The sequence below is a fragment of the Schistocerca nitens genome, chromosome 9, assembly GCF_023898315.1.
Source record: "Schistocerca nitens isolate TAMUIC-IGC-003100 chromosome 9, iqSchNite1.1, whole genome shotgun sequence".
Classification (NCBI taxonomy): domain Eukaryota; kingdom Metazoa; phylum Arthropoda; class Insecta; order Orthoptera; family Acrididae; genus Schistocerca; species Schistocerca nitens.
In genome coordinates this window covers 382,958,770-382,971,954 of record NC_064622.1, presented here as the reverse complement: position 1 = coordinate 382,971,954, position 13,185 = coordinate 382,958,770, and the positions used below count along the sequence as shown (strand labels likewise).

Below are 13,185 nucleotides of genomic sequence, written 5' to 3'. Positions count from 1 at the left end.
AGCTGGTGGGGCCTGGTACCCGAAAAGACGTTTGAACTTTGCCCAGACTTGGGAAGGTGACGTGTGGTGCCCAATGGTGGAGACGTCTCTCTCCCAACACTCCTTCTTCCATTGTTTGATAAGGTAGCAAACACAAGCATGGAATTGTTTAAAGGCTATGAAGTGCTCCAGGAAAGGGTGCCGCTTATGCCACCGTAGAGCTTGCTGACGTTCCTTAATTACTTCAGCGACTTCCGGTGACCACCAAAGGACTGCCTTACACCCCCCGGGCACCCTAAAGCGCGAGGGTCGCGTTTTCTGCCACAGAAATAATTGTGCTAGTCACCTGCTCAACCATCACATCGATGTTACCATGTGGGGGAGATTCAGCGGTGACAGCAGTGGTGAAAGTTCCCAGTCCGCCTTGTTCAAAGCCCATCTGGGCAGGCGTCCGTGTGCTTGACGCTGGGGCAGTGACTGGAAGATGGGGAAGTGGTCACTACCACACAGGTCATCACGTGCTCTCCAGTGGATAGATGGAAGAAGTCTTGGGCTCCAAATTGATAAATCAATGGCTAAGCAACTACCATGAGTCACACTGAAATGTGTGGCGGCCCCAGTATTTAAGATGCAGAGGTCGAATTGTGACAGTAAAGTTTCGATATCTCTTCCTCTGCCAGTAAGCATGGTACCACCCCAAAAGGGGGTTATGGGCATTAAAATCTCCCAGAAGTAGGAAAGGTTTAGGGAGTTGATCAATCAGTGCAGCTAATACATTCAGGGGTACTGCACCATCTGGAGGAAGATATACATTGCAGACAGTTATTTCCTGTGTCACCCTTATTCTGACAGCCACAGCTTCAAGAGGGGTTTTAAGGGGCACATGTTCACTACAGACCGAGTTTAGGATATAAATGCAAACTCCACCTGACACTCGACAATAGTCACTACGGTTCCTGTAATATCCCTTATAGCCGCAGAGGGCAGGTGTCCGCAATGCTGGGAACCAGGTTTCCTGGCATTCAATGCAGATAGCAGGTGTAAAGCTTAACAGATGTTGCAGATCAGCCAGGGAGTGGAAAAACCACCACAATTCCACTAGAGGATTACATCGTGAGACTGAGAAGGCATGAAACATTCAATGCGGCAATTTACGCCTCAGAGTCACCTGCTGTCACCGATTTATTGCCTGAGCAGTCTATATCCATTGTGTCTGGCGAGATCTAGGTCCTCAGTAAACGCCAAGATCTTGAACCCCATCCTCAGCCGCACAGCTTGTAGGTAGCGGGAACTAGACCATATTGGTCTTACGTGTTTTATTTTTGGATTTCTCTTGCTGCTCCTTGGGTTTCCCTACCTGGGAGGACTTCACTGGCTCAGTCTCCGGGACTGAGGATGAGCGTGAAGCCCTATGACTAGCTGCTTTTGGGCTCTTCAGCCACTGGTGGGTGTCGTCTTTCCCACGAGAAGAAACCTGGGGAGTCACCCAAGGGATCCCTTCCTAGCGAAATAAGCCACAGAAGCCACTTCTCCGGCTTAGAAGTGGGGACGGACGTCCCCGATGGTTGGGGAGGGGTGGGGTTGCTCCCAAAGTAGGTGGTGCAGGAGCGACAGGGAGGGAAACGCCCCCCACCATAAAGAGGGCAGGTGTAGTCTTCTGGTTCTGAGAGGTGACCTGGGTTGGCAGAGCTGATGGTGCCAGAACTGTTGTAGCGGAGGTGTAAGACGATGTCATATGCACAGGGTGCAGGCAGTCAAATTTTCTCTTAGCCTTAGTGTAGGTCAGTCTGTCCAGGGTCTTGTACTCCATGATTTTCCTTTCTTTCTGGAGAATCCTGCAGTCAGGCAAGCAAGGCAAATGGTGCTCTCTGCAGCTGACACAGATGGAAGGCGGGGCACACTGAGTATTGGGATGTGATGGGCGTCTGCAATCTTGGCATGTGGTGCTGGAAATACAGCGGGAAGACATATGGCTGAAATTCCAGCACTTAAAGCATCGCATCGGAGTAGGGATATAGGGCTTTACATCACACCGGTAGACCATCATCTTGACCTTCTCGGGCAATGTATCACCCTCAATGGCCAAGATGAAGGCACTGGTGGCAACCTGATTATCCTTCAGACCCCGGTGGACACGCTGGGTGAAATGTACACCTCGCCACTCTAAATTGGCACGCAGCTCATTGTCGGACTGCAAAAGAAGGTCTGTGTGAAATATAATATCCTGGACCATATTTAAGCTATTATGGGGTATGATGGTTACAGAAACATCCCCCAGCTAGTCACAAGCGAGTAACTCCCATGACTGGGCAGAGTATGCTATTTTGATCAAGACTGACCCAGATCTCATTTTGGACAAGCCCTCCACCTCCCCGAACTTTTCCTCTAAATGCTCAACAAAAAACTGAGATGTCATCATCATGAATGATTCCCCATCAGCTCTTGAACATATAAGGTACTGGAATGAATAAGATTCGCTGCCATCCTTAGTCTGACGTTCCACCCATGGTATGGCCAGGGAGGGAAACAACTTGGGGTTGTACTTCTGTGCTTTGAATTGAGCTCGTGATCACTTAGAGACTGCTGGTGTTTCAACACCAGCAAGAGATGATGGACTATGCTTCATCATGTGTCATTCGCCCTGATGCCGTCCACTCCGACGAGGGGGCCTCCCCACGGGTGCCACCCACCCGCAGCAAACGCCACCTGAGAGGACGGTTAAAGTGGACCAGGAAGAAATGCAAGAGCTCAAAGCAGTCACGAGGATGCAATTTTGTTTCCTGGGAGCAGAGTACAGGTGGACAATGTGATTCTAAGAGCAGCCATAAGTTCGCTTTGTTGGGAAGGCTGCAAACATTCCATCGGAGAAGAGTCATAGCGAGGAAAGGGGAAGAGGGAAAAAAATGAAATGGTGTCAGCTTGGTGGCTGCTAAATGCCAGCCTTCAAAGACTCACTGCTACAGGTTGCAGAGACTCGAAGATCGTGCTCCAAGAGACATATAGAGGCACTGGCATTGTCTCCCTGTCAGTCTGCAGAGTCCAGGGCAGCAAAACAGTTGGTGGTGCACACCAGCAACACGCAGATCGTAAGGGCGAGGGTATCACATGGAAACCCTGTCCAAGAGGATCTCTAAACAGCAGAAAGAGAAGACTGTTTACCATTGTTTGACTTCTTGGAGCTTTTCCGGTTGGTGGAGGAAGACTCAGATGTTTGTTGGCTGAAAGGATAAAGGAAGTCTTCACAGGAGTATTCCTTCTGTCCTTTCTGGCCTGACTGTTGTGCAGAAGGTGACTTCGCCCCATGAGGTGAAAGTTTGGTGGCTTGTTGCATAGCTAAAGGAGGAGGAGGCAGGGATGCTACCACGACACTGGACGATTTCACAACTGCAGTGGTGAATTAGAGATCACATGTATGTGTGGCCATGTCCTTCATGGAGCAAGACATAACACGCACAGTACTGTAAGTGTCAGATGATAGAATGCAGGGTTTCCGACTAGCAAATAACTTGCGAGTGACTGGGTAAGGCACTTCCTTCATCCGCATCTCCTGGACAGCTCACTCTTCGAGATACACGAGACAAGATTGGGAGGCAGCGGCATGCTCGCCACTGCAGTTGATACAGTGGGCAGAAGGAGGTGGACACTTGCCATCGTGAACTTCTCTACCACAGGTTACACATTTGGTCAGGTGTTGACACAACATAAGAGTGTGGTTGTAACGATGTCACTCGTAGCAGCACATCAGGTTTCTCCTTGTTTAGTCTTGCGTTTCTCCTACGGCATGGTAATGGAAGAGAATTCTTTCAGATCGTACTTAATAGCATCATATGAGGCTGTTCTATTTGAAGAGACTGCTGGGGTTGTGAGTGGGGAACGTTTAAGTCAGTTCATGTGCGGACTAACCACCATGGTGCCACTCACTCCAAACTGGGGCTCTCCACATGGGCACCACTCAGCCACAACAACAACAACCACATGGCCAATAATCTGTAGTCCCTGTGCCCCAGGCATGACAAGCTCATACTCCATGGCATACATCAGGAGTGTGCAGCGCAGGCACCAACAGTGGTCAGGTGCTTCCATTGTGCAGGTACTTGATAACCGCCAAACAATGGGATGGCTACCACGATGTATTCTGGGTGTACTACAACAGGAAGGAAGGATGCCAAGGTGGAAGGGTACAGAGTCAGTGTATACACCATAGTCAGCGTCCTTCCCTGCACGACATTCATTTTTGTAAAATTTGGAAAAGATGGCAGGTCAAAGTCAATGATGTGGACTATATAATCATTAACAGAAGGTGAAGATAGTGCTGGGAGTGAAACTAGAAATTCAGACCCAAATGGTTCAAATGGCTCTGAGCACTATGGGACTCAACTGCTGAGGTCATTAGTCCCCTAGAACTTAGAACTAGTTAAACCTAACTAACCTAAGGACATCACAAACATCCATGCCCGAGGCAGGATTCGAACCTGCGACCGTAGCGGTCTTGCGGTTCCAGACTGCAGCGCCTTTAACCGCACGGCCACTTCGGCCGGCAATTCAGACCCAAATTGTATGCCAAGTCCAAGCAGGGTCTGCACCAAAAGGACCATCTGACGGAAAGTAGAGGAGCGAAGAGATAGAAGAAGTGTAGGTTTGCAACACAGAAAGAGGAAGCAATGCTGCAAAAGTTTGGGACTTGTGGTAACCATGTACATGCTCACCACAAAATGGTGAGGGCCTTGAGGGAGGGGGGAGTTCCCTCAGGGTAGTAATGTGTTGTACCAATGAGAATGGTTGAATGTAATGGTTTCTTTTGGCACAAGATATGAACTTATTATATTTGTTTCCGATATGGAGAGTGACAGAATAACTTTTACTGATCCGATTGCCATGAATATTAAGGTTGCTTTCTGATGTTAATATTTATTTGTTGACAGATGGACCTATAGCTTGGCGCAAGGCCCAGGTTAGGTTGGTGTGTGACAATGTGCTTTTGAGTTGGTGAAGCCAATCAATCTCAACACAAAAATAGAAAATAACATTATTATAACAGACTGATGTCGTACATCTTATTTCTGATATGCTGGTAATTCCAGTGACGTAGTTACATTCTAACCTAAAAAAAGAAAATGTCAGCTAACTTTATTTACAAATCATTCAGAAGTACTGGCTTCCATGATTCATCATGTAAACCATGGCCATCATCAGTACGTAATGGAAAAGGCGCTGACATTATAAGTGCACTTTTTATGTGATCTGGTCTTCCATATATTCCTTTCACAGAGCTTAGCTTTCCTGTTCTGTCCACCATGTACTTTGATACAGATGGTATATGGAGCAAAACTGTTTTCTTTGAAAAGGACCCCTGGACAGCTGTTAGAAGATGCACCTTTTCAGCTTACAAGGGAACCTCCCCATCGCACCCCCCTCATATTTAGTTATAAGTTGGCACATTGGATAGGCTTTGAAAAACTGAACACAGATCAATCAAGAAAACAGGAAGAAGTTGTGTGGAACTATGAAAAAAATAAGCAAAATGTACAAACTGAGTAGTCCATGCGAAACATAGGCAACATCAAGGACAGTATACAGGTACGAGCGCCGTGGTTAGCGTGAGCAGCTGCGGAACAAGAGGTCCTCGGTTCAAGTCTTCCTTCGAGTGAAAAGTTTACTTTTTTTTAATGATCTGTACGTTCGTTCATTGACGTCTCTGTTCACTGTAATAAGTTTAGTGTCTGTGTTTTGCGACCGCACTGCAAAACCGTGTGATTCGTAGACGAAAGAACGTGCCTCTCCAATGGGAACCGGAAACATTTGATCGCAAGTTCATAGGTCAACCGATTCCTCCACAGGAAAACACGTCTGATATATTCTACACGACACTGGTGACGGCATGTGCGTTACTTGACAGGAATATGTTGTCGACCCACCTAATTTGTACACTTGGCGAATGGGTAAAAAGATTCTTCTACCTTGCCCGATTTAGGTTTTCTTGTGGATGTGATAATCACTCCCAAAAAAGTGATGAAAACATAAGAGTTTGTCATATAAACTGCAACAAATGACTGCAACAGTCGCACAGTTTTCCCTGTGCTCTGTCAAAACATATGTTTTTAACTTTTCAAATTTTTCCGCGGGTAGACCGTCAAATCCTGCATATGTCCAAGCAAATCTGAACATGTCCTGGAATTTTGGAGAGCGAAGTTGATATTTTGTGTGTGTGTGTGTGTGTGTGTGTGTGTGTGTGTGTGTGTGTGTGTGTGTGTGTGTGTGTGTGTGTGTGTGCCTGAACTTTGATAACTGTCTGAAAATAAAAAAATTAAAATTTTCACTCGGGTGAAGATTCGAACCAAGGAGCTCTGGTTCCACAGCTGCTCACGCTAACCACAGGATCACGGCGCTACTGAGGTAGTACTAACATTATTGTTATATATCTTGATCACAGACTACTCAGTTTGTATATTTTGCTTATTTTTTTGATAGCTCCACACAACTTCTTCTTGTTTTCTCGATTGATCTGTGTTCAGTTTTTCAAGGCCTATCCACTGTACCAACTTATAACTAAATCTGAGGGGGGTGCGATGGGGAGGTTCCCTTGTTAGTATGCACACAATCCAATGGTCGAATTAATTTATGATATCAATAGCTGGAAAACTGTGCTAACATCCTTTGATTAATTTCCCTCTGAAGGTGGAATTCCTACTTCCAAGAGCAGTCAGTTTTGCATTTGTGTACTCTCTGCAGTTTCTTGATGCTCACAGCTTATGACTCCACTTCATTGGTTTCTTAACTGGACAAAAATTTACCTCTATAGCTGACTAATTCAAGGAATACAATTCTTCCTCTACACCTGCACTATGAGAGAGTTCTTTCTGTTGAGGAGTATCTTCTTCAGGGAGCTTTTACCACATCAGATTTGTATTCGGTTTCCCGCTCCAATGACTTCCTTCATCATTTTCAGGAGAGTGTAGTAGAATCTTTAGGTACTGCATTTATGTACTTCACTTAGTTGGCCATCTAACAACCTAATGAAGTGTCCTGATAATGGTGACAGAGGAAGTCACTGAGAGGTCAAATACAAATCCGATTCAGCAACAACTCTGAAGCCAAAGTGTATTGCCATGAAAAGTTGTGTTTTCATATTCTTACTGTTCAGTTAAAGTCACTTGTAATGTTATGTCATAGCATTTAGAACACAGTCATCAGTAAAGCATCTTGACAGTAAAACAAAGTCTTGAACTGACTGCTTTAATTGCCATCCTGAACAAAGATTTTTTTGGTAATCTTGTATATCACTCTTTTATGGATATGCAGTAGTCAGGAATGTCATTGGAAGTATCCAATTCTACCCATCTGCTTTGACCCATGATGTAATTGTGGTGTATGTGACGTCAGTATGGCATGGTATTTTTGAGTTGGTTCATATTTGTTGATGTTGTGGTGTATTTGGTGGCACATTCTGGTGGTGGATGTTGACGTGTGGAGTTTAACATATGGAATTGGGTTCATTTGAATCTTCATCATTGTGATAACATGGGTTTATTGGAGTCTGGATAGTTGGTGGTGTAACATGGATTTGGAAGCATTTGCTTTGCTTTCACTGTTAATTTTTCCTGTGGTTTATGTATTTGGCACTTTTGTTGGGTTTGATTAGTTTGGTGCTTGTTGTGCAGAATGAAATTTAATATTTTTTATTGAGCTTTTGTTAGAGATGGATATAACTGATAAGTTTACCAGTTTTTCGTTATGTGCTGCTATGAGTAAATATATGCTGTCACCAATAAAGTTTCTACAGCATTTTGGATTAATACCAGAATATGTTACACGCCATGCCTATGGGCAGCACATGAAGTTGTTGAGCTTTCCAGTGTCTTGGACCAGGGTTCTATACATGTGACATTGTTAGCACATCATCTGGCTTTTAATATGTGGTGGTACCTAGTTTGAGAAATCTAGGTTTGGTGTAAGGGAGATTGTGTTGCTTACATATTACTTTTGTTACAGGTCCTCTATGAATTTTCGTGTGCATGAGATTGGTGTGAGTGTTAGAACTGTTTTAGATTGATTTGCTTATTATACTGAGGGGTGTTCAGAGTATATGAGGTACAGGGGCAAGTAGGGCGGGCCAGGGATCATTGCTGAAACTGATGAATCGCAGGACAGTAAGTGGAAGCATGAGAGGGATGGTATTCACATTGGTTTGTGGGTGTGAGGTGCTTTATTTTGCAGGGGTGGATGGGGGTATTCTGTCTGTGTAGTTAGGATTTTGCAGAGTCTTGTTATGAGGGCAATTGTGGGGCTTACTGAGAAATATATTGAAGAGGGTAGTACTGTTGTCAGATGCATTTTCATCTTATAATGGTTTGAGGTGGAGTTTTTATGACCACTTAGTAGTTAACAACAGTATATAGCTTATGGGGCAGTTAAATTTGTTATAGGAAGGGGGAAGAGCTGCTCTTCCAACCTGCAATCTCATTTAGATGATTACTGCTGGCAGAACAGATTTCCATAGGATTATTGTGTTTTTTGAGTGCTCTGGGGAGGATGTATATGCTGAGTGAGGGTAGGGAGTTGAGGGGGCTGGGTATAAGGGGGGGGGGGATAGGGTTGTGGGTATTGTTTATGGGGTTGACAAGGTTGTTACTGGATGGAGAGTGGTGTCTAGATGTTATTTTGTTTTCTTTGGAGAGGACATCACACACATCCATGTCCGAGGCAGGATTTGAACCTGCGACCGTAGAGGTCGCGCGGTTCCAGACTGAAGCACCTAGAACCGCTCAGCCACCACGGCTGGCTATATACCAATATAACACATTGCACCATCCATTAAAAAAAATTAATAATAATAATAGTAATGATCTCAACTTGCAACATAATGCTTCACCCACAAAACCAACAGGAATTTTACACTTCACTCCACCTATATAGCTCAAATCAATCCCACAATATAAAAAAAAAAACCTACAACTCTGAAAAGTGGAGTCTGACATTTACCTTGACCTATATAGCTATTTAAATTAAATAAAATAAAAAAAAACCACGAACTTCATATACCTACATAACTCACAAAGCACCACCAAAACCCTAACAACACAAACACCCAGAACCCCTCCATATTCACTACATTAATTAAAACACAACCAAAATAATATAAAAAAGGCAAAACAGAAGAATTAAAAACAAAAGTTACTTGCCAACAAAAGACTCCAACAAAACCATCTAGGTTGGACGGACGGACACACACACACACACACACACACACACACACACACACACACACACACACACTGAAAACAAAGCAAACACTTACAAATCCACATTACAGCACTGACTACCCAAACTCAAACTAATCCGTGTTACCACAGTGAAAACCAAGGATCAAATGCACATGTTTAGCTTAATGTATAACATCCATCACCAGAGGGTGTCATCAAATACAACAGATATGAACAAATTCAGAAATACGCCGCCATAGTGTTCTAACACGTTACACACAACACCAGTAAGTCACGGGTCAAAGAAGACAGTTAGAATCGAGTGCTCCCAATGATCCTCATAACTAACACAAAAGGAATTACTGTACACTCGTTCTAACTGTTCAAATGGCTCTGAGCAGTATGTGACTTAACTTCTGAGGTCATCAGTCACCTAGAACTTAGAACTAATTAAACCTAACTAACCTAAGGACATCACACACACCCATGCCCGAGGCAGGATTCGAACCTGCGACCGTAACGGTTGCACAGTTCCAGACTGAAGCGCCTTTAACCGCTTGGCCACACCGGCCAGCACATTTGTTCTACATTTTTTATTGAATGCTATCGGTAAATACTTTTCACTGGAAATGGCAAGGATTTCACAGAACCCCACACGTACGCATTCATCATCAAACATTCAGACAATATCAAAATCCAGAATGAGATTTTCACTCTGCAGCGGAGTGTGCGCTGATATGAAACTTCCTGGCAGATTAAAACTGTGTGCCCGACCGAGACTCGAACTCGGGACCTTTGCCTTTCGCGGGCAAGTGCTCTACCATCTGAGCTACCGAAGCACGTCTCACGCCCGTGGGGGAGAGAGGGATGGGGAGGGGGGGGGGCAGGGTGCATGGTGGTGACAGGAGGGCAGCTGGCAACCCTCTATCACTGATACTAACAAATCACACTTGGAATAAGGCCAGGAGAAAGAAGAAAGAAAAAAACATTACATTTTGAATACCTAACCACACACCAACATGTTTACAAGCTTCAGAGATTATATGTATGAATTAACACAACTGCATTGCAAGTACAGACTATTTGAGCTCAAACTTTCATGTCTGCCCATCTTAATTGCATATTGTTCAAACAACATAATAATAATAATAATAATAATAATAAATATTTCTCAGATTAAGACACGAGTTATTCTGTTTTACAGTGGTTTATATATGCACCAATTTAAGGTTGTAATTTGCATTTACTTAATTTAAATAAGACAATGTTGCTAAAATTAAATGTAAACAATGACAAGACTATGCACGAGACTAGCTAATATTGCAGGAAAATAGGACACACAGATCTATATTAAATGAATTATGTTCATTGCTTACAGAGCAATTATATGACAGTCCTGGGATATCTATCACGATATCTGGCGACTCACTCATTTCTGATATTCAGAGGCATTTCAGAATACACTTGCCAGCTCAGTAAGAAAAGATATTACATGGCCTGTCAAGTATTCGATTAAGTACCACTGATAGCAAAGGTCACAGACATGGAGATAAAGACCCTGTTCAGAAATAAAACAACGTACTACCATGGGCAAATACACAAATAATTATGAAGCTCTAGCTGTTTCTAAAAGTCTGAGCAATTACAAGCGAAAAAGTTACCATTTGAATATTTCTTTCATATTTGTGAGAAATGATAGTTTATAAATTATTTTATATACAGTATTTAGAAAAAAAAATGGTTGCTCTTGTAACCTGCATACCTTAAGGGCTTTCATTACCTCCCACAAAATACTAGCTCAGAAAACTCTGTAGCAACAATAACACACATGCATTTCCAAAATAAAAGAACCACAACGTAGCAAATGTAACAAGTAACTACACAGCAACATATAAAAGTTGGGCATACCAAGTCCGCTTTACTCCCATGCACTTTTAAGCCACGTTTCTTCAATTCTGCTTTAAGCTGTTCTTTAGTCAAGTGATGAAATTCCGTGCGATCAGTTCTGTCATCAGATGAGGAACCAGCCTCATTGTGAGCACGTGACAAATATCCTTGGCCCTTTCTGAAGTTACTGTTAGAGACTTTAGTTTTGCTTTGAGATGGGTTCTTCTTGGTGCCCATTACTCAGCATTACTCTACTACTTTCCTCTCATACGCTAACCTTCCTCCACCATGAAGTACATGCAACTAAAACCACCAGATACAGGTCTGTTAGTATTTTAGACATGTTAATATACATGCTACCAGTTTTAAAGATTTTACTGTTACTAGCAACTCGTGTAGGCATAGTAAAAAATAATTTTCCCAACAATATACAAACGCGCTGAGAGAAATATATTTATTTACCTCTTATCGTGTTTTAAACGTATACAACTTAGATTATTTCTCGCTGCGGCATAGTAAAAATAGTCTAAAATGAAAAAGCACAATCTTCATCACACACCACACATCGCTCACATCAGGTGATCAAAACTACAAAATTGAATATACAGCAGACGTCATCATAATCGTTGATTGTACAAAGCAACTGTGATTACACAATTCACACCTAAACCCATTGGCCAAACATGTTGCCAATATTAACCGAAAGTCGTTCCAGAATTTTTAACAAGTAAAGTAATGTATAAATTATACATTCATAAAAACTGACAGGGAATATCACATGTGCTATTTTATTTGAAAACGCACCACTTATCCGAATATTATCGTGTTTAGTCCGAATATTCTGCTTTATCTTTTAACTTTTCATAAATTAAATAAACGAAATAAAATATCTTTATTGCTTCCTAAGCGAAATACATTTTGAAAGCTCCTCCTAAGTGTATATAACGTTCACGATTATCACTTTTCCTCTAGGGGGGGAGCGGAAGTATCGCAAATCTGAAGAGGGCGCTAGTGTTTTTGTTGTATGGGGCAAAGGTCAAAAGTGTAGGGTTGTGGGAGGTTAATACTAATGTTTACATTTTGCTGGTTGGTAAGTTGTCACCACGATTTGAAATGCAGTTTATCACGGAAGTATTTTCGTAGTATGTAAACTATTGCTTCTACAAATGCAGTGATATATACCAAACATAGTTTCAAAATGTAAGAACAGAATAATGGCTGCCAAGCCCTGGAGTTGAACCCAGGCCCGTGTTGCTAGAGCAGCGAAAAAGGCATATATTGTGTTAAATGGTAGTATCTGTAATTCTTTTCATGACACATCTGAGTATTATATATGTTCTTATGAGTAAAGAATGTGCTAATACGTGTTTCAAATTTCGTGGTCAGATTAATCACAATGTATGAGTAATAAATTGTATACAAATTATTGAATGACTAAACATACAATATTTTATACCAGAGAAATATTCAGTAGGTCGTCACAGTCGTATTTAGAGCGTCAAGTGTGACATTATTTAAGAGGACGCAGTGGAATGAGGCCAAGGTGGAAAGTGAAAATTATGTAATGGTTTAGATCGCCAAAAACACCGTAATTTACGAAAATCTAAAAACCAGCTTCCAAATAACGTTTGAAAATTTGTTGCTTATTTGATGTGGTCGGCTATGACGACAAAAAGTCCTTGTGCTACCAAGTCTACGGCAAATGTAAGAATACTCGCTGCATCCGGTAACATCGCTGTCCTGTTGACATGACAAGACGCTTGTGGTAAATTGTAGGTTATAAACGCTGTAGTTTGTGATTGTTGTGCTTTAAATCACATCATTCGAAGTATGTCAATGTATAGTGAGTTTGTGCGGTAATAACGTTGATCGTACCTGATTATAGTGTTTCCTTGAACTAGTATTCTCGCACAGAGAGAGAGCTAGAAAGTGTTGAATATAATTTAATTACATTTAAATTCAATGTATAATATGTTGTCAGATTGTAACCAGGTTAGTTTTATTTTACCAAGAACGTAATTTAAGTACCTAAACCATCGTACTTTTCAGTAGCTATAATATTTACATAGCTTGCTCTCATGGCCCTGAGAAACGATCCTTGTTTAAAATTGTTTGTTCA

At 42.4% G+C, this 13,185-nt stretch overlaps 1 protein-coding gene across 3 annotated transcripts in view; it reads right to left on the bottom strand.

Moving 5' to 3' along the window:
• The window catches only part of LOC126203182 (vacuole membrane protein 1), a 95,055-nt gene extending 83,147 nt beyond the window's left edge, over positions 1-11,908 (bottom strand). The window contains exons 1-2 of one of the 3 annotated variants that reach the window (XM_049937422.1): positions 11,529-11,907; positions 11,088-11,369 (exon numbers count right to left, since the gene is read on the bottom strand). In XM_049937422.1, the coding sequence (XP_049793379.1) occupies positions 11,088-11,303 (216 nt within the window). In that variant the 5' untranslated portion in view covers positions 11,304-11,369; positions 11,529-11,907. Of the gene's footprint in view, positions 1-10,555; positions 10,703-11,087; positions 11,370-11,528 lie in introns of those variants that run through there. The other 2 variants (XM_049937424.1, XM_049937423.1) reach the window with 2 other exon arrangements.
• Between the last annotated feature and the right edge of the window lie 1,277 nt (positions 11,909-13,185).